General features: G+C 44.0%; 1 protein-coding gene across 4 annotated transcripts in view; it reads left to right on the forward strand.

Moving 5' to 3' along the window:
- The window catches only part of LOC144493641 (chloride intracellular channel protein 5-like), a 131,502-nt gene extending 110,885 nt beyond the window's left edge, over positions 1-20,617 (forward strand). For all 4 annotated transcript variants that reach the window (XM_078212910.1, XM_078212912.1, XM_078212913.1 and 1 more), the window contains exons 5-6: positions 12,467-12,648; positions 14,999-20,617. In XM_078212910.1, the coding sequence (XP_078069036.1) occupies positions 12,467-12,648; positions 14,999-15,166 (350 nt within the window). In that variant the 3' untranslated portion in view covers positions 15,167-20,617. The remainder of the gene's footprint in view (positions 1-12,466; positions 12,649-14,998) is intronic.
- Positions 20,618-27,485: the final 6,868 nt, after the last annotated feature.

Raw genomic sequence — 27,485 nt, forward strand, 5'->3', positions numbered from 1 at the left:
CAAACAGTGCACAGAGACACAGAAATCAAGTTACAGAATACTAATTCGAATGCGAATCCCTACAGCCAGCCAGGTCTTAAAGGTACAGACAATGTGGGTGGAGGGAGCATTAAACACAGGTTAAGGAGATGTGTATTGTCTCCAGACAGAACAGCTAGTGAGATTCTGCAAATCCAGGGGGCAAGCTGTGGGGGTTACTGATAATGTGACATAAATCCAACATCCCGGTTTAGGCCGTCCTCATGTGTGCGGAACTTGGCTATCAGTTTCTGCTCAGCGACTCTGCGCTGTCGTGTGTCGTGAAGGCCGCCTTGGAGAACGCTTACCTGAAGATCCAAGGCTGAATGCCCGTGACTGCTGAAGTGCTCCCCCACAGGAAGAGAACAGTCTTGCCTGGTGATTGTCGAGCGGTGTTCATTCATCCGTTGTCGTAGCGTCTGCATGGTTTCCCCAATGTACCATGCCTCGGGACATCCTTTCCTGCAGCGTATCAGGTAGACAACGTTGGCCGAGTTGCAAGAGTAGGTACCGTGTACCTGGTAGATGGTGTTCTCACGTGAGATGATGGCATCCAGTTTGCTGTGAACAATGGTCAGTTTGAGGTTGCGTGGTTGTTTGAAGGCATGTAGTGGGGGTGTGGGGATGGCCTTGGCGAGATGTCTCTGTCTATATAGGCTGTGTTTGTGAACCCAACTCTCCACTCATCTGATGAAGGAGCAGCGCTCCGAAAGCTTATGATACCAAATAAACCTGTTGGACTTTAACCTGGAGTTGTGAGACTTCTTACTGCGTTCACCCCAATCCAACGCCAGCATCTCCACATCACAGTTAGCAATGGTAATGGAAAATAGGCTTCTAGCTAAAGTAGTTGATGTTTAAAAAATGGCATTTATTTTTTTTAAACATTACTCAGTGGATATTCATCCAGATTGTAAATCATATTCGGGCTTTTAAGAAAAAATAGACAGAGATGAATGATTTGAGACAAATAAGCTTGAGTTCTCTACCCACTAATAACACTGTCAGCAGGATTCAGGGGAATGGGAATTGGGCGGTTGGATGCCTCCCATTCTCATTTTATCTAATTTATGCCAGGTGTTCCTCAGGGAATTTTGTGATCATAGATCATAGAATCCTGCAGAGCAGAAGGAGGCCATTCGGCCCATCGAGTCTGCACTGACCACAATTCCACCCAGGCCCCATTCCCATAACCCCATGTATTTACCCTAGCTAGTCCCACTGACACTAAGGGGCAATTTAGCATGGCCAATCCACCTAACCCGCACATCTTTAGACGGTGGGAGGAAACTGGAGCACCCGGAGGAAACCCACGGGGAGAATGTGCAAACTCCTCACAGTGACGCAAGCTGGGAATCGAACCCGGGTCCCTAACGCTGTGAGGCAGCAGTGCTAACCACTGTGCCACCATGCCAATCATTCAGCTTTTTCCAACTCCTTTTTCCTAGGGGGCTTACTAAAGAAACATTCTCATGTTGGTGAAGGCCATCACCAGGTCCCTTCAAATTTCGAATGTTTGGTTGGAGGTCCCATTGGTGATGCTGCTAGCCATTATGATCCAGTAGTTAAGAGATGCATTGGGTTAAAGGGCCGAAGGAAAGAATGGAAATTCATCAAAAATACTCCTGTAACATTTGGAGTACTGCTTTTGGTTATAACTTGCAGGTGCTAAAAAATGTGATTATTGTTTCATGAATTTTGTCATGGAGGAACTATTTATGTAATGAGAAAAACGACTGAAACATTGTCATCAATACAAAAAGGCTTCATTGAGGAGATGACAGATATGGAGAATGATGCAATATGAATGGAGATTTAGAAAGTCTTTGACTAGGTACTTCACTATTGGATAAGGTTTTTAAAAAAGTTTATTTATTAATGTCACAAGTAGGCTCACATTAACACTGCAATGAAGTTACTGTGAAAATCCCCTAGTCGCCACACTCTGGTGCCTGTTCGGGTACAGTGAGGGAGAATTTAGCATGGCCAATGCATCTAGCCAGCACGTCTTTTGGACTGTGGGAGGAAACCGGAGCACCCGGAAAAACCCCATGCAGACAGAGGAGAACATGCAAATTCTGCACAGACAGTGACCCAAGCTGGGAATTGAACCCAGGTCCCTGGTGTTGTGGGGCATCAGTGCTAATCACTGTGCCACCATGAAGGTGAAAGTATATGATTTAAGTGAATTGTAGCAAATTGGAATATAAATTGGTAAGCATGGAGGAAACATAGAGGGAGTTGAGGACAGTTTCTGAATGGTTGGAAACAGATAGCGGTGACTCACAGGGTTTTGTTTCATTTCCCTATACTTGAAATTGAATACTGCGCTCAAGAAGTTGGGAGGGGATTGTGGGTGGAGGGTGGCCAAGATGTGTAGCTAATACAAAAATGGTAGAAATTGTAAATCACTATGGAGATCAAAGGAAACAGCATGGGATATTAATAAGATGCTTGAATGGGCAAAAGGTTACTAGATGGAATTCAATGTGATTTGAGATTTAGAACTGATGGCAGGAGAACCATTTTTAAATGGAGAGTTGAGAACTATGGCATGCACTACTCTGGAGTTATTGGCTGAAAAAGAGACCAAGTTAGCATTTAAGACCACATTAGTGTGGGGTGAAAGAAAAGGGGGTAAATGAGTGAGAATCAGGTGGATACAAAGCGATCAGTACAACTGCTTGAATGGAGGATAGATATCAACTCAGGGCAGTGGACCAAATGGCCATTTCTGTTTTGTGATATTTATGTGCAGAAGTATTTTTCAAGAATTCAGTTAAACCTTAAACTATTTGGTGTGTGCCATAGAATGCAACTGGAAAATACTTGTGTCCTTTGGCAAGATATCCATGTTTCCACAAAGGGGGGAAAGTAGGACAAACAAAAACAGAGCTCAAAGGATGACAAAAGAGATAGAGATTATGATGGAGAAGAAAAATGGTCCTTACAACAGATTTCAGATGCATAGCAGAACTGAGAACCAGACTGAATATAAACATTCAGAGAAGAATTGGAAATTCAAATAAGAGAAACAGATGAGTGAGAAGTGATTGGTGGCCAACATAAAATACAATGCCAAAGTCTTCTGTTGGTATATAAATAGTATGAAGGCGGTAAAAGAAGGAATGGAGCCAATGACCAAAAGGACCAAAGAGAGTCAGCATTGGCATGATGGGATGAATGGCCTCCATTTATGCTTCTACATTGTTAGTTCACTACAGGGGAATGCTACAAGTGATCCCATTCACAAAATTCCATTCATGATGTTACAATATGCAACATGACATAATGGAATTCGGGTGGGATAACTCGTCACTTAGTAAAACTGGCATTGTGGATTGGTTGCATATTATAGAAATACCCAATTTTCACTTTCCCAGGTCGATCTGTAATGCTACTTTTATACTGGAAAATCAAATTTATAATCTCAGGATGACAACTGGAAAAAATGGAGCTCTAGGATCTATTTTCTTTTAGACACATGAATGGGGGAATGTATTATAATACAGCAGTCGGAACAGACCCCTTTAGAGATGGAGAGTTACAGTATGATGTATGAGGACATTGATGAGGGGCTAAAACCCCTTTCTAAGTAGTGTTGCGCTGAATTTAGACAGTTTGCAAGCATTAACATGAAGGCTTGGATTCTCCCTTAGTTCCTGTGCTGTATTATAATCGTGAGAAGATGGAGGCAGAATTTTACAAATTCTGTATATTATCGCAAAAGTAATAGTGTAAGAGGTTGAGTAATGTATTTTAAAGTTGGTTAACCCTTCTCAATAAATAACTCCACTAAACTATGTTAAACTCATTGTTGTTGCACAGCATGTACAGTCGCTAGGACATCTGTAAATATGATGTCCTCTCTGTATCATTTTATTTGTTAGAATTAAGATCTCCAGTTTTGATGTCCTCACATAAATGAACGGAGCTTTCTCCAACAGATGTTTTTTTGCAACTTGTTGATTTAAAGGACAGAGCGTCAGTTCATAATTGTAGCCTTGTGTGCAGGGACAGTCTCGAACTCCCTGTACTGTACTTGAACCAATTAAAGCTTAATTGTCATTGACCTGCAACAACAGTTCCGCTAGGAAGGAAGTCAATAGAACTTCAAATAACAAACTGTACATTGGCACAGGGTTCTCGTTCCTAGGCAATTCCAGCAAAGATTTTGAAGCTGCCAAATTTTTCTTGACAGCATTTGTAGGTAGTTGTCAGAAGTCCAGTACTAAAATCTAAAATTAATGCATCATTGTTTTTATTTTAGCTGTGTGTTTGATGTGTGTAGAAACCCATCAATTTGTCCAAACTAAGCAACTACTGAGAAGGCAATATTAAGGGAGGGATTTTCCAGCCTCGCTCGCCCCGAAAGCAGAAAATCCTGCCATGGTCCGCCCCTCGCTTGCCCCGATTCCCGTGGCGGGCGGGATGGTAGAATTTGCCCCCGAAAGTTTCTGTTTTCCTGATATAAAATGCACCCACTCTCCATTAGGGGCACACCCTGTACCCTATCTCTCTGAATTTAGGCACTGCTGGAAGAGAGCCCAAATGTGTATCCTGGCACTCAAATTTATAACTACCTAAAGGCACATATTTACAAGTTTGCTACGCCTCCCATTGATTGTTTATCTAGAGTCATCTTTACACTCAGGATGCTGCTTTTTAAAATTCATTCATGGGATGTGGACTTCATTGGCAAGACCAGTATACATTCCCTAGTCCTAATTGCCCTCGGAGATAGTAGTGAGTTGCCTTCTTGAATTGCAGTAGTCCATGTAGTTAAGGTATTTTGCACAGTGCTGTGCGGACTTTGACCCAGCAACAATAAAGGATGGTGTGTGATTTGGTGGGGAAGAGGCCCTTGGTCTTAACAATGGTAGAATTCAGGATTTGGGAGGTGCTGCCAGCGAAGCTTGGTGAGTTGCTGCAGCATATCTTGTAAATGGTGCAGGGGGTGGGGGAGTGGGTGGTGAATGTTTAAGGTAATAGAGGGAGGGCGGTATCAATCAATTAAGTTTTTTTTTCTGGATGGTATCTTCTTGAGTGTTGTTGGAGCTATACTCTTCCAGGCAAGTGGACAGTACTACATCACGTTCCTGCCTTTTGCCATGTCAATGGAAGAAAGGCTTTGGGGATTCGGGAGATAAATCAATCACCGCAGGACTCTCAGCCTCTGACCTGATCTTGCAGCCACAGTATTTATTTAGCTGGCCAATTAAGTTTTGGGTCAATGGTGACCCCAATTAATGGGAGTTTGGTGATGCTGTTGGAGAACTGGTTAGATTCTTCCTTGTTTGAAATAGGATTGATATGGCACGAGTGACTTGCTACTTGCCAGTCCAAGCCTGAAAGTTGTCCAGGTCTTGCTGCATGTGGGCACAACTGCTTCATTATCTGAAAAATTGCAAATGGAATTGAACACCGTACATTTAACTGTGAATATCCCCACTTCTGATCAAGAAGGAGTAAAGATCATTGAGCAGCTGAAGATGTTTGGGCCTAGGACAGTGCCCTGCAGAATGCCTGACAAGGTTTCCCACAATTTTTAAATCTTAAAAAATATATTTGTGGAATATGGGTGTCATTGGCAAGGCCAGCATTTAGTTCCCATCCCTAATGGTTTGCTAGGACAGTTCAGGTGGCAGTTAAGGGTCAACCACACTCCTGAAGGTCTGAAGCCACATTATATCAGAGAATTATGGAATCCCAGTGCAGGAGGAGGTCATTTGGCCCGTTGAGCCTGCACTGACAACAATCCCACCCAGACCTGATTCTGCTAGTCCCTTGGACATTTAAGGGGCAATTTGGCATAGCCAAACCGACTCGAGAACAGTTTCTTCCCTGCTGCCATCAGACTTGTGAATGGACCTACCTCGCACTAAGTTGATCTTTCTCTACACCCTAGCTATGACTGTAACAGTACATTCTGCACTCTCTCCTTTCCTTCTCTATGAATGGTATGCTTTGTCTGTATAGCATGCAAGAAACAATACTTTTCACTGTATACCAATACATGTGACAATAATCAAATCAAAATCAAACCAATTCACTTAACCTGCACATCTTTGGACTGTGTGTGGGGTTTGCACATTCTTCCCATGTCTGTATCGGTTTCCTCTGTCACCTTAGGCTGGAATTGAACGCAGGTCCCTGGCATTGTGAAGCAGCAGTGCTAACCACTGTGCCACCAGCTGCCCAGTATACCAAATCTGATGAAGATGGCAAATCTCCTCCTCTAAAGGACTTTAGTGAACTAGATGGATTTGTAAGGCAGTCTATAAGTTCCAAGGCAACATTACTGATGCTAGCTTTTTATTCTAGATTTGCTTGATTAACTGAAGAGCTCTGATAAAGGGTCATCGCGACTCAATGTTGGCTCTCTTCTCTCCCCACAGATGCTGTCAGACCTGTGAGATTTTCCAGTATTTTTATGATCTGCAATGATTCTATCTCATTTATGATGATATTGCCAAACAACAGTGCAAGAGATCCTCCGTATGAAGGCAGAACTACCAATTCTGCCAAGGATAGTTAGGTTTGCAATAGGTAGATTGGTGAGCACAAGGTGTTTCCCACCTGTTGGTTATCTCACCATCTGCCTCAAGTCCAGATTGGCTGATATGCCTTTTAGGATTTGGCCAGTTCGCTCAGTAGGGGTGCTACCTAGGATACTCTTTAGCACCCCTCATTGAAACCGGTAGGTCCACTGGCTTGATTGATAGTAATGCTACTGTGAGGGAATGTCCATGCCATGATCTTCCAGATTGCAGTGGAATACAACTCCATGGCTTATGGTCCACAGTCGTCTTGGATGCCCCTTCATGGGGGGAGCAAAGAGAAATGTAGTGGTAGTAGGGGACAGTATAGTGAGCAGGATTGACTCTGCAGCAAAGAGCTAGGATCCAGGCAGCTGTGCTGCCTGCCCAGTGCCAGGGTTTGGAACATCTGCTCAGGGCAGTTGTTGAGGTCCATGTGGGTCCAACAATGTAAATAGAACTAGGAAAGAGGACCTGCTTTGAGAATGAGGAGCTAGGCATTACATTAAAAAGCAAAACCTCAAAGGTTATAATCTCCGGATTATTACCTGAGCCACGTGCAAATTGGCAGAGGGTACATAAAAATGGAGCGATGAATATGTGGCTCCAAGACTGGTGTGCGAGAGTGGGTTCTAGTTCGTGGGGCACTGGCCCCAGTATTGGCGAAGGTGGGGGCTCTGCCATTGGGACAATCTACACCTGGACTGTGTTGTGCCCAGTGTTCTGGTGAGCTACATAATAAGGGAAATAGAGAGGGTTTAAACTAAATAATGGGGTCAAGAAATCAAATGTGGGCAGATATGTTAAATCAGTGGGAGAGAGGAGGGTATAATTATGGAAAATGATAAACAGACCGTGACTGGAAGGGACAGGGAGCTAAAAATCTGAGTAAATCTGCTATAAAACCAAAAATTACAATAATAACCAAAGGACAAAATTAAGGCTCTGTATTTTAAATGGGTAGTATTCAAAACAAAACAGATGAACTGATAGCGCAAATAGAGCTTAATAAGTACACTAATAACCATTACAGAAAAATAGCAGGATGGCTGAGATTGGAGCCTCCATATTCAACGTTATGCAACTTTCAGGAAGGATAGGAAGTTAAGAAACGGTATTAGGATGGTTCTGTTGGGTAAAGACAACATTAGCACAATAGGGAGAGAGATGACCTAAGTTCAGGAGACCAGGATATGAAAGCGTTTTGGGTAAAGATGAGGAATGATAAAGGCAAGAGATTGCTTGTGGTAGTGATGTACAAACCCCCTAACAGTAATCACATGATAAGACGGGGTATTAAAGAAGGACTTTTGGGTAAGTTCAGGGGCAGTATGGGTAGGAGGCAGGTGCAGGTTTTCCGATAACACAGAGTGTTGATGGGGGGCAATTCTGCTCCTCCTGATTCCATTGAAAAATAATCTTGTTGCTCGGGTGTCATTTTGAACAGCATCCAGCAGTCCATTCCCACTCACCTGAAGAAGGGGCTTGGAGCTCCGAAAGCTTGTGTGGCTTTTGCTACCAAATAAACCTGTTGGACTTTAACCTGGTGTTGTTAAACTTCTTATTGAACTGACAGAGCAGGAGAAGCTCCAGAGAATTTCTAGACATAGAATGTGAGTGTTGCTGGCAAAGTTAGCATTTATTGCCAATCCCCAATTGCCCTTGAGAAGGTGGTGGTGAAGCTGCCACTTTAAACCACTGCAGTCCATGTGGTGAAAATGTTAGGGAGGGAGTTCCAAGATTTTAATCCAGTGACAGTGAAGGAACCTTGATATATTTCCAAGTCAGGATGGTGTGTGACTTGGAGGAAATCTTGCAAGTGGTGATGCTTCCATGCACCTGCTGCCTTTGTTGTTCTAGGTGGTAGTGAAGGGGGTCAAAGAAGACTTGGTGAGTTGCTGCATTGCGTCTTGCAGATGATGCACACTGCTGACACTGTGCGTTAGTGGTTAAAGCAGTGAATGTTTAAGGTGATGGCTGCAGAGCCAAACAGGCAGGTTGTTTTCGTCTTGGATGGTGTCAAGCTTCTTGAGTTGTTGGAGCTGCACTCATCCAGGCAAATGGAAAGTATTTCATTACACTCCTGACTTGAGCCTTGTAGACAAGCTTTTGGGAGTCAGGAAGTGAGTGACTCATTACTGCAAAATCACTAGCCTCTGATCTGCTCTTGTAGCCATAGTATTTCTATGACCAGAAACTGAATTGCAGCAGCTAATGATAATCCTCAGGATGTTGTTAGTGGGGAATTCAGTGATGGTAATGCCATTGAATGACATGGGGAAATGGTTAGAGTCCAGTCAGATTGCCTGCCACTAATTTTCTTAATGTCACTTAATAGAATATAGAAATTGTGTTTCCTTTCACAGTTGCTTTATCGAATGAAGCACAAAACATTAGGGGGTGAATTTTCCTGTTCTGTGCGCCACAGGAATCATAGCAAGCGAGGGGCGGACCATGGAAAGGTCTGTTGACCTCGGCCAGAAAATCCTGCCTAGGTGTCACTGCTGGTAGTATGTTAGGAACATTTTTTGACACTGATGATGATATTCCACTATCAAACAGTAATTAATAATAACTATTGTACGGTTTATAAGAACATAAGAAATAGGAGCAGGAGTAGGCCATCTAGCCCCTCGAGCCTGCCCCGCCATTCAATAAGATCATGGCTGATCTGAAGTGGATCAGTTCCACTTACCCGCCTGATCCCCATAACCCCTAATTCCCTTACCGATCAGGAATCCATCTATCCGTGATTTAAACATATTCAACGAGGTAGCCTCCACCACTTCAGTGGGCAGAGAATTCCAGAGATTCACCACCCTCTGAGAGAAGTAGTTCCTCCTCAACTCTGTCCTAAACTGACTCCCCTTTATTTTGAGGCTGTGCCCTCCAGTTCTAGTTTCCTTTCTAAGTGGAAAGAATCTCTCCATCTCTACCCTATCCAGCCCTTTCATTAGCTTATAGGTCTCTATAAGATCCCCCCTCAGCCTTCTAAATTCCAACGAGTACAAACCCAATCTGCTCAGTCTCTCCTCATAATCAGCACCCCTCATCTCTGGTATCAACCTGGTGAACCTTCTCTGCACTCCCTCCAAGGCCAATCAATATATCCTTCCGCAAGTAAGGGGACCAATACTGCACACAGTATTCCAGCTGCGGCCTCACCAATGCCCTGTACAGATGCAGCAAGACATCTCTGCTTTTATATTCTATCCCCCTTGCGATATAGGCCAACATCCCATTTGCCTTCTTGATCACCTGTTGCACCTGCAGACTGGGTTTTTGCGTCTCATGCACAAGGACCCCCAGGTCCCTTTGCACAGCAGCATGTTGTAATTTCTTTCCATTTAGATAATAATCCAATTTGCTATTATTTCTTCCAAAGTGAATAACCTCGCATTTGTTAACGTTATACTCCATCTGCCAGATCCTCGCCCACTCACTCAGCCTGTCCAAATCTCTCTGCAGACCTTCTACGCCCTCCACACGATTCACTTTTCCACTTATCTTTGTGTCATCTGCAAACTTTGTTACCCTACACTCAGTCCCCTCCTCCAGATCGTCTATATAAATGGTAAATAGTTGAGGCCCCAGTACCGATCCCAGCGGCACGCCACCAGTTACCATCCACCAACCAGAAAAGCACCCATTTATTCCGACTCTCTGCTTCCTGTCGGATAGCCAATCCACGCTAACACCCTACCCCCAACTCCGTGTGACCCAATCTTCATCAGCAACCTTTTGTGAGGCACCTTATCAAATGCCTTTTGGAAATCCAATAAATCTGTATGGATGAAACATAGAAGAACATAAGCAGGAGTAGAACATACAGCTCCTCAAACCTGCTCCACCATTCAGTATGATCAGGATTCCCTGAGAGATAATCAATGTCAGCCTTGAATATACTTATTAATGGAGCATTCACAACTCTCTGGAATTGAAAATTTCAAAGGTTCACAACCTTCTGTGTGAAGAAATTTCTCTTCATCTCAGTCCTAGATGATTAACCTCTTGAACACCAGGGTGCAGGCCTGGGCTTAGATTTGTGAGCCAGGGGAAATTATCTCTGTGTCCATCCTGTCAATTCCCATCAGATTCCTCCATTCCAATGAGATCACCTCCCTGTCGAGCAATGTATTGGACACTTCTATGTCAGGGTGTGGAATCATTGCAGTTATCTAGGTTGCATTGGTTATTGTGCGCCTGTCAATAAACTACTCACAAATCGCAGTACATTATAAAGGGAGCTTTAGTACAATGGGATGGGGATATTGGGGGAAACAAAACACAAAAAATCAGGATGGCTTCCTGATGATAACTGCTTAAACGTGAATGTAAGATTGCTGAGCTGTGTCTCAGTCAGTGCAGCTGAAATCCAACTTTGGCAGGGGCACAAAATGCGAGGCAATGGATTGACTGCCCTGTATACACTCTCCAATTTTCATTTCCAGTACATGCCAGATCTTGAGTGTGGCTATTTTGCCAACATCCAGAATTGGAATACACTACTGTTGTTAGAATAATTTTTTTTTATGGAAAGCTTCCGGCTGAAATTTTCTGGCCGTTTATGTCCCACCACTGATGCCAGCAAGGACAGAGAATTCGGCCAAATCTCCATTCACTGCAGCAGGACCAGAGAATCCCACTGGTGTGAATGGCCAGCAAATTCCGACCCTAGCAGCCTTTAAAATTATAGGTGCTAAGGGGGCCAATGGTAACTGTAGCTGGAATCACAAGACTGAATCGAGGTGGATTTCCCTTTGGTCATGTCCCATTTGCTTATTTTTTAAAATACTTAATTTTTGCTGGTTTAATTCTTATGGTGCTTTGGAATATGTTTGAAACTTAGCAGTTATGTTGCCATATGTTAGTGCTCTGTGGTAATTTGAAGGTGATGCATTTAATACACTGATTGGGGATGGCTGGAAGGCAATATTTACCATCATTTGTAATCTTGCGTTGACATGGGTACTCCAGTTCTACAGTACCTAATCCCTGCAAAGGGATTATTCATGGGGTAGATTTGTTACCGAAATCATAATCTGAGGTCCAGGTTAATGATCCATAGATGTTGGCAGATGGGTTTTCCCAGCATCCTCTGTTTTTGTAATGATCCAGACACCCGAATTCAAACCCAACCTTGGCAGCTGGAGCATTTCAGTTAATTAAATAAAACCTGTAATCAAAATCTAATATCATGAATTGTGATTGGATAGTTGTAAAAACCGGTCTGATTCACTAATGTCCTTCAGGGATAAAAAAAAATCTCCTGTCTTTGGCCGGTCCGGTCCAGTCTCTGTGCAACTCCAGCCATACAATAATGGCTGGAATTTTCCGGCCGTTCACACTGATGGGATTCTCCGGTCCTGCTGGCAGCGTACTCCCGTGGATTTCCTACCAGCATGGGGTGGTGTCAGTGGGAATTCCCATTGATAGCGGCAGGACCAGAGAATCCTGCCGCTTGCAAACAATGTGCCATCCCCCGCCTGTAGGAACCACACGGCCGAAGAATCTTGCCCAATGTGTTTGACTCTCTAACTGTCCTCTGAATTGTCTTAGCAAGCCATTCTGTTTTATTCAGCAAGCTGGCTCACCACCATCTTCTCAATTAAGGATGGGCAATAAATGCTGGCTGCATTGCCCACGTCATATGAGTAATAAAAACAAGACCTTCAATTGAAATTCTTCCATTTGATGAGCACAGAATCATCAAAAAACATGACATTAAAAAATAAAAGCTTGCTCGGGGCTGAGTGCTCTTGTTTCGCCCCAGGCAAAAAAAAAAAAATTTGACCAAATCAAGGCGAGATGTCCAATGTGTTCTCATTTCAATGTTACCATGTGAGGTCAAGGAAAAGCCAGGTAACATTAGCTGTTGTACTGAAAGTAGAACTTGCTGTCAATTTCAGGTTTGGCAAGAAGTCTGATCAAAGCCCTGAAGGTGCTGGATGGATTCCTGAACAGTCCACTGCCTGAAGAGATTGATGCTGACTGTGTTGACGATGTCACCATATCCAATCGCAAATTCCTTGATGGCGATGAGCTAACGTTGGCTGATTGTAACCTGCTGCCCAAGCTTCATATTATGAAGGTAACTATCAACCCAATATACTTTTTAAAAAATCTTTACTTGCTCCTATTTTTTTGAGGGTTGGGGAGGAATGTTCCAATTTATTTTTTCCACTCTTAATTGGCCTATGCTTTTCTGATTCTCGTCTTCTCTGGTAAGATTATCTGCTATCCTATTTGGCTGTCCATAGTGAAACACAAGGGCTGCAGGAAACTGCCTGAATGGTCTTGTCCATTTTTTCCCATCTGCAGCTTCATGTTTATTTGTATGTATGAAATCCTAAATAAAGCAGTTTAGTTCTGGGGCTATATCAAAATAACAACTGACCAGGAAGTCACTGCCCCAGTGCTGATGAATGCTCAGCACTGAACTGTTGTAACACTTAACTGAAGGTCAGGGCTCACAAGATCTAGAGGCTGAAATTGGCGAATTCCCGCAGCATAAAATGGGATCGTGGCATATCAGAGAACAATTTTTCACCACACCAGTTTTTGTTTAGAATTCGCTTGGAAATTTTGCCGAGGTTTTTAAATATCAAACCATGTAAAAGGAACAGTGGGCTAGACGAAACAAGTCTCCAGAAAGAGCTCTGGCTATCACTCTGTGAACTGCAGTGGAAAACCATTCAGGCGCAGTAGCTGCTGGTTCATTCCGAGCCCATTTTGTGCTGCTGACATATTCCAATTTCACTCCTCTAATCTCCTTAACTTGATCCTAAATATTTCTTAAATCCTGGGCTTCAGAAAAAGTAAACCTCGGAACACCACGGGCGTTATTTTACGACCTTTGTCTAAGTGTCAGGCGGGCGTGGAACTGGGACAGTTCCAGATCCGCTGTTTTGGGTGCGTTCTCAGACCCCCCTCTTTCCCCCCCCTCCCCCATACGCACTCTGGCTGCAAAACATTGAGTGAACCTGTTGCTCGCTGTAGAAGCCTGTGGGTGGGTCATAGAGGGAGGTATTGCGCATGTGCAGATCTCTGATGCTGCACAAGCGCATTAACAGTAACAGGGGTCTGACAGACAAAGAGCGCTGTAAGGCCCCTGCTGGCTGCCTCAAGTACCCACCACAATCGCCTTTCTCTCCCCCACCCCTCCCCCCAACTCCCCAACGTTCGCTGCAGAGTGGCAGCGGGCCGCCCCTCCCAACCCCCCTACTGATCGCTGCAGTGGCAGCAGGCCCCCTCCCATATTTGGCCTCCCCCCCGCCATGTCCCTGCCCCCCACACTGCCTGGTGGGCATTGCCCATGTGCCCACTGGGCATTGTCCAGGTGCCAGGCTGGCAGTGCAAGATGCCAGGTTGGCACTACCAGTCTGGCACTGCCCAAGGAGACCCCTGCCTTGCACTCGGCCTCCCTGGGGGGGGGGCCTTAATGGCCTCCAGTTCCACCAGTGAGGCCAACATGACTGTTCCCTGTTCATGGAGAGCAGGTGTTTTCCATGCCGGAGAGACCCCTCCCGGTGAGGCCTTAAGGGCAAGCGAGACCGGACGATTGAGCGTTGGGCTCGTTAATCACCCTAAAATGAGCATTTAAATTAATTAACCAGCCTCTTACCCATTCCCAGCGAGGCTGACCATGTCAGAAATCCTGGGGTCGTAAAATCGCGCCAGTTGCAAAAACCGATGCTAATCACTTCACATCCCACTTTACGACTGCGTTGCGCCTAAAAACAGGCACGCGGTGGTCTAAAATTCCACCCAACATGTCTGATCTCTCTGGGCTAGGACCCAAGCAATTTCCATCACTGGGAACATAGAAGTAGCAAACATGGCTGCCTCACAGCTCCTGGGACCTGGGTTCGATTCCCAGGTTGGGTCACTCTCAATGTGGAGTTTGTACATTCTCCCCATGTCTGCGTGGTTTCCTCACACATTCCAAAGATGTGCGGGTTAGGTTGATTGGCCATGCTAAATTGCCCCTTAGTCTCTCCGGATGCATAGGTTAGAGGAATTAGTGGGTAAATATGTGGGGTGATGGGGATGGTGGGATTGTTGTCGGTGCAGACTCGATGGGCTGAATGGCCTCCTGCATGTTGGGACTCTATGATTTCTATCCGTAATTAAGGAATAAACTGGAACTGTACGGTCCATAAAGTAGGAAGTGCGCCAAACGGCTCCTGCGCTTTGTTAAACATTTGAGGGATAGGATTTTTTGTTTAAATAGCCCTATAAGATTCCACAATGTTCACTGGTGCAACTAACAAAACACTCTCTTGGGGAACGTTACAGAATTTTGGCCAGGTGGAAGATGAGATGGGTTTCTCTGTTGTAAACCAGCCAGCAAGGCGGGATGTTGCGGCCACGGTGAATGTCAATGCAAGCAGGATGGAAGGGGAATCGTTTGGCTGATGTTTCTTCTCTTGTTTCACCAGGTAGTGGCAATGAAGTATCGGAGCTTTGAGATCCCTGCAGAAATGACTGGAGTCTGGCGGTACCTGAAGAATGCCTATGCCCGGGATGAGTTTACCAATACCTGTGCGGCAGACGGTGAAATTGAATCCGCGTATGCAGATGTGGCGAGACGGCTTTCAAGATCCTAGATCACTGACAGGGTCATTAAGTATCGATGCCAGTGACACAAAATGGTTCTTCTATGACAAGACTGCTTTCGATTGGCTTGGTTACTCGGCCTAAACCTTTTCACTGGCATCATAACATTTCAATTGTGTCAGTTTTAGTTGGTTTCAAGCTTGTAAATAACATGACAAAATTTCTAATTGAGCGCTGATCATAGATTCTAGTATGATCCTCCCTTAAAATAATGAATGACCACTGATTCATTCTTGAAAGAAACTGTTTGGAGCTTTATTGCCTTATGTTAAAATTGCAGCCAGCCTTTACATGTACATCTTGCATCAGAAACCCAACATGTGCGTGGGGCATGTTCAAGGAACCAGATTCTAAACATCCCCCACAGCCGTGTTGATTCCATTTGTTTTTCCAAAGCTTGACTGTTGAGTTCAGAGAACTCTCAACTTTTGGGTAATTATGATAATGAAGTAGGTTTAGGCTGGTATGGAGTTAAATCAGGATTGGCCAGCCCAGTCCACTCTGACCTCAAAGGCTTCAACTTCAAACAAGCAGACTTTAAACTCTATGATGACTGATTGGAGCTTTTTAAAAAAAAAATCCTTAGCACAGCCAATCAGAATGTTAGTATTTCTTTTTTTTTAAATGGTACCTTGATTGTGTATGAGAGCCAGATCGGTCTTGAATGAATCAGATATGACAGCTACTTCTGAGGCATACAAAGCCAAAATATCCTGTTATGCTTTTGAATGATGTTCCTGTTTCATTTTAAGGCATTTTAGTATTGTATTTTATCTCTGCATCCAGCAGAAATATTGAAGGGACAGTTTCTAGGGTGAAGGCTTTTCCCATTTGTTTTGACTTTTCAGTCTTTCTTCTGAGCTTTAACCATTTGAGTGAAAACAACTCTTGAGGGCTAATATTACCTTGAAACAAAAGGTAAATAACATGGGGCGGAGGGGGGAGAGTGATCCCCTTTTGTAGCTCTTTCAGCATTTAAAAAAGAAAGTCCCAATGTTCTTCCCAGAATGCCTAAGGGAAGACTTGATGACAAGGGGGTAGCCTACTATATCCCATAATACATTTCTAAATTTTATTTTTAAAAACTGACAAATATTAATTGAATGTTTTGCAGTAAAATTAGGCAGAAAAGTTAAAATTAAACAATTTATTGTAATTTATGGGTTCAAATTGTGATGTATTAGCAATGAATATGTTAATGTGTCTTGTATGTACGTTATTTGTCTACTATTTTACTGGAAGAGCAAGAGAAAAGGATGGCTACAGCTCAACATGAGAACGGATTGTGTTGATGTAGACTGAATGGATGCCATCATGACCCCTTGGGGAACTGAGAGAAGTACACAGAAAACAAATCTCAAGGCACAAAAGTTTCAAGTTTGGGAAGGTTGTTCCACGATCAGAAATAATTTTTAAAATGTGGAATTTATCAGTAGAAACAAAACCAAAAATCTTTAGGTATATAATCCTCTTTCTTAAAAAATAAATCAGTGTTCATATTAAGCACGAAGGCTAGTGAGGAGTAAGAAGACATCTTTGTTCTTTCATAGAGCATCGGAAAAATAACATGAAAATGATTAAATTGCGCCCTCTGGTGTTTATTTAAATAACTGTAGGTGGATTTGTAGATAATAGACCATAGTTTGCTGTAGCAGGACATCTAATGGTGTTTGCCATTCGTTGGACTTTTTTTGCATGGCAAGTTTCTGAAAGTATGAACTGAAAATGTTGTAGTGAGAGAAACAGGGTGTCTGTGACCTGAGTGAACAGGGCAAACATTTGTACTACTTAACTACTCTGACTGAAAGATTGTGGAATTAACAGTGTAAGAACCGGAAAGGAAGTCTAAGTTAGAATGAGTGAACTCAATGTCACATCAGGTGCAGAAAGAGAAATATTGAGATCCAAGGAAAGAATGGTCAGAGAGAGAGAGAGAGAGAAGAAAGAAAAGAGATTTTTTAAAAAAACAATATCTTATAAAAGTTTGAAGTGGTTTGTCATTTGTGATGGCCAGCCCAAGAGATGCCTTCTGGCCTACTGAGTGGTTGCTTCAGCAGATAAGGATAAAACAAATCACTGCGGGTTAATTGATCAACAGACATGATCTAAGGGATTTTAAATTCTTTTCACAAATTTTGCCAGATTTCAGTTGAAATGTTCTGTTCGAACTATGGCAGAAGATCTTGAGTGAAAGGTAGACAAGGAGTTCCATTCTACTTTACTACAAGACATTGCAGATACAAATATTGTATCCCATTTAGTTTATTAATAAGTTCTTTTTTGCTGCATTATGAGAAAAAACTGACCATGTGTGGCCTGTTACTCATTCAGCTCAAACTAAAACTTTCTTCAGTTTTTCAAATATCCATATATTCAATAGTAACCACATGCTGTGGTTGATATAAAATGTTAAGTTTTCTCTATTTAACAGAAACTTTTGCTGTTGTTTCGCTTCATGTTTTTTGTTGATTGCATTGATTGTTCATCACAGTTGATTACTGATTACTGAATGTTGAAATGTCTCGCTATTCTTAAGGTGTTGGTCTCCTTTCAGAAGTAAATTGTGTTAAACTATGTCACCAAATACCCTTGATTACTGGTAATTTCAGACACTGATTTCATTTTTACAATAATTTGTATTCTTCTTTGAATACACTGAAGAATATTTAAGAAAGAATGGAGTTAGGCATAAAAATATTATTTTGGATATTCCTCAGTCAGCACCTCCACTTCCCCTGGACATCTGCCTGCAGACACACCCCCACAAAAACTCCAGCCCACCTTCAGCTCACAGCTACATTACAGCTGGATTTTCTGGTGAGTTGAATTGTGGCATTGCAGCTGTACACCAGAAGGGAAAGGGATGGCACTAACGGGGGTAGATTGGCTCAGAAAACTGGAGCATTGATTTGATTGAAGATCAAGACTTGACATACAAGTCCTGGCCTCATTTTGTTGCCTTTCTGCTCGAGCTATGGTGACCATGCACTGGAGATGACTTGGATCTTCAGTCACCCATCCTCGGCATCTCTAAATTGGTTCAAAAAGATGATTGGCTGATTCAGGACTGTGCCTATCTACAGCTCTAGTGCCAGTTGTCATAACTGGAAGGAAATTAAATTGACCACTCTCCTCCTTGCTGCCCTGTCCCAGGATGAGTGAACTATTAATTGAAATGTTATCCTGCATTGTGTTTGACTTCTGAAAAATGTTCCTCTCAGGTTTCTGATTATCTCTCTACACGCCACGTGCTATTCCTGGTGACCAGGACTCTGCCAGTGCCGCAGCTACAATTAGCAGTGTACAAGAATGGAACAGGCCATTGATGTCCATCTGTTTAGTCACTTTGCCTCGGAAATTTCATATACGATCAGGTTTTGTCATTGCACCTTCCTCACGTCAGCTCCTGCTGTCTGTCCATTGTTACTCTTCCTCTTACACGCAGTCAGACAGCTTTGCCCATATATATAGTCTTTGCATATTTCAAGAACATAACATAGATTCATAAGATATAATACATTTTACAGTCATTTACAGAACAGAAAGAGACCATTCAGCCCATTGAATCCACGTCAGCTCCCCATGGATTCATCCAGTCAATCGCTCTCCCTTACTCAGTCAATGTGGACCTCCAAGTTTATTTTCTTCAAGTGCCCACCTGGTTTCCTTTTGAAATCATTGATTGTCCATGAATGCGTTGATGCAGAATCAATCAATGAGTTCCAGGTCATTGCCACTCAGAATTAAAAGTTCTTTAAAATAACCCCTGCATCTCTTGCCTAAAATCTTAAGCCTGTGTCCCTTGCTCCTTGAACAGTCCGGGAAGAGTGTTTGCTTTACCTCAGCCCTGTCATAATCTTGTCCACCCCTCTCAAATTTACCCTCGATCTCGACCTCCTTTGCTCCAAGGAGAGAAACCCCAGCCTTTTCAACCTAACCTGGTAAATAAAACTCCATCACTGGAACCATTCTGGTCAACCTCCTCTGCAGCCTCTCAAGGAACTTTATCTCCTGAAGCGTGTTTTGCTTCATTACTAATCCTTTCAAAAAGCTTTCGCGTAGCCTAAAATTCCAGTCTTTCACTTTATATGCCAAGCACCTTTTGTCAGGATACAAAGTCACCATAATTTGTGAAATCTGTTAAATTAAAATTACCAAAAAATGATGTAAGTTCAAATCTGATATTAATGATGCCGAAGCATAACAGTAACCCAGCGATGGAAAAGAGTACAGAAAGAGAGGTATTTTTTCTTTGACACAACATGTCTTGTTTAGGTTCAGCAGTATCAACTCTTGCGGATGTGTGCTCTAAACTCTGTAGACCAACAGCCCAGTACAATAGAACAGTTGTTATACTATAAAGAAAGCAGGTGGCACTGGTGATGGGAAAGCGCTATTCATTTGACTACCACCCTTATACACACATTAGTGTAAATTCACCAGATTGGTACCAAGGATGAGCATCTGTGGTTGAAGTGTTTGGTTTTTTTCAATGGATTACAGAAGACTAAGATTTAATAGAGATTTCTAAAATTCTGAAAGGTCTGGATCAAGTGATTATGAAAAGATGATTGTCTTCACAAGAGGAATCGGTAAAGAACAGGTCATTAACTTAAAACGCTGACTAAAAGAATGAATTGAGAGAAAAGTAGAAATGTTTCTTTTTAATGGAGTTGTTCAGAGGATGGATGCTTTGTCACAGAAAGTAGTTGAAGCAGAGATCATTCTGTCAAAATGTCAGGATTGTGGGGAGAGAATGGGCGGTAGGAATAGTTTGGGACTGCTCTTGCCACGAGCCCACGCAAATATGACGGGTGGTAATGGCCTCCTCTGGTACGGTAAATTTTTTATGGTTCTGTGAAAGCTACTGTTTATTTGCTATTGGTTTACGTGTCCTGTGATATATCAATGATACACAAACTACTGATTTTCTTTCTGCTGTATTGTAACTGAAAGTACAAATAATTGAGTAGCTGCAGAGTTATAGTCAGAAAAGGCCTTTCTGATTTTGTTGCCTGTGATACCCGACCATTTGTTCAGTGATGTTGGCCACCATTTGTAATTTGGTGTAAAAATTCCCAGAACTCCTTGTTTGGCTTATTTTAAAAATCACAAAGCCTTTTTGTTTTTATTAATTACTGGCCAAATAATTATTAAATGGCTTTCGTAAGTAGGAATTTTGATTGATTTTAAAAAGAACTCCCTCAAATCACATACTAAAATTTTGGACGCTTGTAAGCTGTCCAACATATGTTGTTATGGCATCATAGCAAGGCTGTTTGCAAATCTTAATCACAGAATGTACAACCCAGACACCCGCTGGATGAAGCTAGCTGCTGAAATGATTTAATATTCTGCTCTGATTATTTGCACTGTTTAGATAATTATTCTGCAGTCTTCACTGGCAGCTGCTAAGGAAATAAAATTGTATATTTTCACAGCATAAATTGAATCCTCTTGTCATTTTGTAAATATAAATTGGCACTAATGTTAATTGGGGCAGTATTATTGCACATCAAGACCCACTGTCCGCACCCTGTACATACTCCCTTCCGCTGGAAAAAAGATACAAAAGTCTGACATCACGTACCAACTGACTCGAGAACAGCTTCTTCCCTGCTGCCATCAGACTTTTGAATGGAACTACCTTGCATTAAGTTGACCTTTCTCTACACCCTAGCTATGACTGTAACACTACAGGGCCGATTTTACCAATTCGGCTCCAAGTGCCGGGTGCGGTCGTAAGTCAGACCCGCGCCCGGCAGCCGCGCTCCAGCGACCCCATACGCCTCTTTTCGGCGCGGGTCCAGTGGGCGGGGCCTAGCGCATTTGCATCTGTCGGACTGCCGAACTGCGCATGTGCAGTTCGGGGCCGACAGCACTCAGCGCGCCCGAGCGTGCCTTTGACTTTCCCTGGTGGGGGGTGGGAAGTGACGTCTCTTCCCTAGGGGGGGAATCTGACGTCTCTTCCCTGAGGGGGGGGGGGAGGGGTAGGGGGGGGATGTGACATCTTTTCCCTGAGGGGGAGAGGGTAGGGGGGGATCTGACATCTCTTCCCTGCCGGGGGGGGATGTGATGTCTCTTCCCTGAGGGGGGAGTGGGGGGGGGGGGGATCTGACATCTCTTCCCTGAGGGGTGGGGGGGGGGGATCTGACATCTCTTCCCTGAGGGGGGGGGGTGGGGGATGTGACATCTCTTCCCTGATGGGTGGGTGGGGGGGAGATGTGACGCCTCTTCCCTGGGGGTGCTGCGGGGGGGCATGTGATGTCTCCGCCCCCGCTGCCCTTCCCCCCGGGGCAGAGACGTCACATCCCCCCCCCCACTCAGGGAAGAGACGTCACATCCCCCCTCTATCCCCCCACCTAAGGCAAGAGACGTCACATCCCCCCCCTTACCCCCTCCCCTCAGGGAAGAGATGTCACATCCCCCCTACCCCCCCCCCCCCCAGTGAAGAGACATCATCCTACCCATCAGGACCCCCGGAGCAAGGCCAGGATCGCAAGATGCTTCCGACGGACACCAGCGATCAAGGTAGGTGGGGGCCCGGGGGGTCCAATCCCGGGGGCGGGGTGGGGGGGGGCTGCTGGCGGGGCCTGCGTCCCAGGGTGGTCCGATCGGTGGGGGAGGGGTGGGCTGCCGGGGTGGTTCGCGGGGGCAGTCCGCGAAGGGTGGTCGGGGGGGGGCGATTCGGTGGTTCAGTTGCTGAGTTGAAGTCCTATCGGACATGAATTCAGCAACATGGTAAATGCACGGGCGCCGATCGGATCGGAGCCTCTAAAGTGGGAATCCTTGGGTAAGTTGGGCGCGGGCTTCATTATGCTAATTTAAATGCATGCAAATGCATTTAAATCAGCCCGCTGGCCGATTCGGGCGCACGCCAGATCGGCGCCCGGATCGGCCGTTGGTAAAGGCACGATTGGCCTTGGGTTGGGTCTGGACCGCGTTTTAGGCCCGACGCCCAACTTTACCACGATTTCGCGCCCGAAAACGGGCCTGAAATTTTAGTAAAATCGGGCACTCTCTCCTTCTCACCAATATACTCTATGAACGGTATGTTTTGTCTGTATAGTGTGCAAGAAACCATACTTTTCACTGTATCCCAATGCATGTGATAATAAATCAAATCACTGGATAAATGGGGTTTTTTTCACTGAAAAGGTTGCTCACTGCTAAATTCTACATAGCCTGACGGTGCACCAGCAGTGAAACATGAATTGCTTTGCCTGTCCTCAACGACGTGGTTAACCTGGAACATGACCAGGGCTAGACAATTCAGCCCTTTGAGCTTAATTCCCCTGCCATTCAGTACGATCATGGCTGATCTCATCTCCACCATGTTTGCAAGACTTCTGTGTTTTCTGTCACCTTCGGTTATGGAATTCTACACAGCTGAAAAACTTTCCAATGAGTTGGAGGTCACCCCTGAGGCATATGTTTCTCCCAAGCTGTAATTATAGGGAGAGGGTTGGCCAAGATTCAAGTCAAAAGCACAGCTGAAGGGATTTTTTTTTCTGCTGCTCTTTGAAGCACACAACCTCTCTTCTGACGCTCTTTGAAACTATACCAGCCAGATTAGGGATGAGCAGTTCTGCTCCTGAACCACATCAGTGTCACATATATTATGGATGTAGATGATGTGAATCAAACCCTCTAAAGGCAGGGGTGAAACAGTTAAGTACAAAGTCATAATTGCTTTTCAAGGATAGTATTTTCAGTTTGTAAAAAGGAAAATTACTCCAAGTTGAAATTATTACGGTGAATTCTTAAGGTCCCAGAAAACTTGCCCTTTACACTGGAGTAAGAAAAAGGTTACTTTTACGTATCCTCCTGAAATAAAATGGGAGCTGGAAATGACTCCCGTCTTTTGCTAGTATTGCCTGTCACGAGAGAGACATTTTTCAAATGAAGATATTTTTGTCATTTTCCTCTTTGTAATACCTCACTTGCCTTTGTCAAGATAAATGTCATAATTTTGTGTGCTAATCAATCTGTTTATATCACAAGTTTAGTGACTTTTATTTTAGTCATGTTGAAGCAGTGACTGCAGGTCTCAGGATGGCACCAGAATCTAAATGTTGATTTTCATTGCTGGTTAGAACATAGAACAGTACAGCACAGAACAGGCCCTTCGGCCCACGATGTTGTGCCGAGCTTTATCTGAAACCAAGATCAAGCTATCCCACTCCCTATCATCCTGGTGTGCTCCATGTGCCTATCCAATAACCGCTTAAATGTTCCTAAAGTGTCTGACTCCACTATCACTGCAGGCAGTCCATTCCACACCCCAACCACTCTCTGCGTAAAGAACCTGCCTCGGATATCCTTCCTATAAGTCCCACCATGAACCCTATAGTTATGCCCCCTTGTAATAGCTCCATCCATCCGAGGAAATAGTCTTTGAACGTTCACTCTATCTATCCCCTTCATCATTTTATAAACCTCTATTAAGTCTCCCCTCAGCCTCCTCCGCTCCAGAGAGAGCAGCCCTAGCTCCCTCAACCTTTCCTCATAAGACCTACCCTCCAAACCAGGCAGCATCCTGGTAGATCTCCCCTGCACTCTCTCCAATGCTTCCACATCCTTCTTATAGTGAGGTGACCAGAACTGCACACAATATTCCAAATGTGGTCTCACCAAGGTCCTGTACAGTTGCAGCATAACCCCACGGCTCTTAAACTCCAATCCCCTGTTAATAAAAGCTAACACACTATAGGCCTTCTTCACAGCTCTATCCACTTGAGTGGCAACCTTTAGAGATCTGTGGATATGGTCCCCAGGAGACTGTTCCTCCACAGTCTTCAGAACCCTACCTTTGACCCTGTAATCCACATTTAAATTAGACCTACCAAAATGAATCACCTCCCATTTATCAGGGTTAAACTCCATTTGCCATTTTTCAGCCCAGCTTTGCATCCTATCTATGTCTCTTTGCAGCCTGCAACAGCCCTCCACCTCATCCACTACTCCACCAATCTTGGTGTCATCAGCAAATTTACTGATCCACCCTTCAGCCCCCTCCTCTAAGTCATTAATAAAAATCACAAAGAACAGAGGACCAAGCACTGATCCCTGTGGCACTCTGCTAGCAACCTGCCTCCAATCCGAAAATTTTCCATCCACCACCACCCTCTGTCTTCGATCAGACAGCCAGTTACCTATCCAATCGGCCAACTTTCCCTCTATCCCACACCTCCTTACTTTCATCATAAGCCGACCATGGGGGGCCTCATCAAGGTTGTTCAATCTTGCTGTAACCTAACCAATAAGAGGGTAATCCAGTCAGGCTTGTAAGTGGGTGTTATCTATCCACCCTCTGTGCAGAGAGCTCCATATACACAGTCATTTCGCCTGATGGGAAGGACAATAACATTTATATCACATCTTTAACATAGAAATACATCCCAAGTTGTTTTCGAGAAACAAAATTAAAATATTACAATTAACTTCTAAATCACTAATTACCAAAATCTTGCTATTCAATTTCCAAATTTTGCATCACGTGCAAATCTTGTTTAAGTGAGGATTTATTTGACAATAACTATTCAGGATTAAAATATGCAACTTTCTTTCCCCTGAAAGATGGGGATTACAGTTTTAAGGCTGCAACTTGGATATTTACCTGTTGGGGGTTGTTATGGATGTTGGCAGAGTATAATGGGTGTAAAATTCTGGGGCAGTGGGGATCCCCTGACCACTGAGTTTGAATTTCTAATAAAGTTTAAAAGTTTATTTATTAGTGTCGCAAGTAAGCAGACATTAATACTGCAATGCAGTTCCTGTGAAAATCTCCAAGTCGCCACACTTGGGCGCCTGTTCAGGTACACTGAGGGAGAATTTAGCATAGCCAATGCACCTAACCAGCACATCTTTTGGACTGTGGGAGGCACCCAGAGGAAACCCACGCAGACACGGGGGGAAATGTGCAAACTACACAAGACAGTGACCCAAGCCGGGAATCGAACCTGGGTCCCTGGTGCTGTGAGGCAGTAGTGGTAACCATTGTGCCACCATGCTGCCCACAACAGGCAATATGCAGTCCAGGCGTAGCTAACTGCAAGTAAGAGGTATAACTTGGTAAAATCAATCCTTAAATCCCTATAGGTTTCCAACTTCCTTCAGCTTAGTTGCAGTACAGGCAGAAGGTAGTCAATGTCTCAGTGCTCCAATGGAAGCTCAAATTAAGGTTGAGATCCATGTTTGTTGGTCAGACAGTTACCATCATTGCAGCGGTTCTCAGTGCTCACAGTGTCATACAGGCCCTGACGGCACTCCAGAATCTGTGCTCCAGTAGATTGAGGATTGACAGAGAGAGAAAGACAGTGGTTCCATGGAACATGAACTAGCTATCCTCTCTCACGATGACAGCATTTGTTCTCTCACTGCTGTCACTCCATCAGTGCCCTTGCTGTTGCCTGTCAGCCCACCAGCCCGGGCTGCTATCACCAAAGCCAGGCTTGCTAAGTCCAGAACTCCTTGAGGGCATCCTATAAGGCCATTTGTTGTCTTCCCCCATTGAAAGTCAGCATCCTTTCACCAGGCATGCTGTGGCCAAAGGGGTAATACTACATAGGAGCACCAGGACGGACAAAAGCACCTGCAAGACGGGCACAAGGGCAAATATTTCATTAATGCTTGTTTAATGGGAGGTGGTGTTGGGTAATTATGTTATTGAAAGCTTTGATTTATATTTTTTATTGCAGGACCTGAGAACGTTGTCAAGGTCCGTGATGGATTGGTGGGAAGATGGGGAATAGTAACACTTGGTGGTGATTGGAGGATCTTCTAAGGGAAATGGTGTCTGAATAGATGTTCCAGATAGCCTATCCTGAGTGAAGGGGGCACTGATGCCTCTTCCCTGCAGCCTTCTCTTCCCCATTCTCAAGGTGGCAGTCTCTGTTTCCTCAAGATAGCGATGTTTGTGGAGAATATAGCAATGGTTGTGGTCTGTTCCACAATTTTTTTAATTCTCTCACGGAATGTGGCTGTTGCTGGCGAGGTGAGCATTTGTTGCTCATCCCTAGTTGCCCTTGAGATGCTGGATGTTAAACCACCTCTGGTAGGTAGTGCTGTCCATGGCGAACACCACCCCTTCTCCTCTCTCTGTACAGAGCTTCCCCACTCTGCAGATCCAGAGACATTGCAACCGCAGCCCTCAGATATCCTACATATTTGGTGTGGCCAAGTGACCCAATCTTCTGGCCTCCCTTTATGGGTGTATCACCTAACGGCACGGGGAAAAAGAATCCACATTACTTCCAAAAACTTTCAAAGTGCAGAAGAAAGTCAAAACCACATCACCTGCAAGTTGGATGGTTGGTCCTTTAAATGGTGCTGTGAGGTGTAGACAGTGGAGTGGAGCGGGGGGGGGGGGGCAGCGGCTCCCTATGCAGCTGAACACATACTCAGCTCTGAGTGATTAGCACAGGCTTTTACTGGACTTGCACAGTCCAAGTTTTAGTAAGCATTCATGAGGTGCAAATTAATGCGAATGACGTTCATGCCACCAGCTAGTGAAGAGACCAACCCGCCACTGGGAGAATTACAAAGTGATTTTACATCAGCAGGTTTCAGACATTTTGGCTCCTGCTGGATTCTCCACTGCTGCCGGCCACCAAACCTGCCGTGGGCAGGATGGGAGATTTCCAGCTTTTGTATACTTAGCGATACTTGCAGTAGTGAGCTTTGGCAAAAATGTATCCTCCCCCTAAACTTTCAAAAACTTTTTCCCTGTCATAAATCTATATTCATAGTTTTGCTTTGAGTCGGGGTTGAGGTGGCTACTTAACTTTTTGTCAAGTTGTTTGGCCATGTTTGACTAGCTTTAATGCACATTTCTTGGGCCAGAATCCTTTTCTTTCAAAGCTTACCTATATGTTAGTTAATGGTACTCTGCTGCCCTCTAAAGCATAAGAATATCACAGCATGGTCTGCAAGACATTTTTGAAACCCTAAAGCCTAATTTTAGTTGTGTGGTTTGCTTACCACCTATTTTCAGATGCTTGTGACCAGCGTCCAAATGGTACTGTATTTCTTGATGCATATCCACATGAACAATGTGTTCACTTTATACTAATCCAGTAAAAGGAGTAGGGTGGAATTAATTGCTACCAACTCCTGAACAATCAAAAACTTCGAAATAAAACTGACCGTGACTTAAAGTCATACTAGTACCCCCGGCCCATCATCAACAAGTTGGATAATAGCCCATAATTTGCTGAAGCAGGATATTTAGAGACATCTGCTGTTGGTTAGAAATGTTCTTGCTCATTTAGGTTTTTTTAAATTCCTTTGTGTGGAAAGTTGCTAAAG

Source organism: Mustelus asterias, chromosome 5, assembly GCF_964213995.1.
Source record: "Mustelus asterias chromosome 5, sMusAst1.hap1.1, whole genome shotgun sequence".
Taxonomy (NCBI): domain Eukaryota; kingdom Metazoa; phylum Chordata; class Chondrichthyes; order Carcharhiniformes; family Triakidae; genus Mustelus; species Mustelus asterias.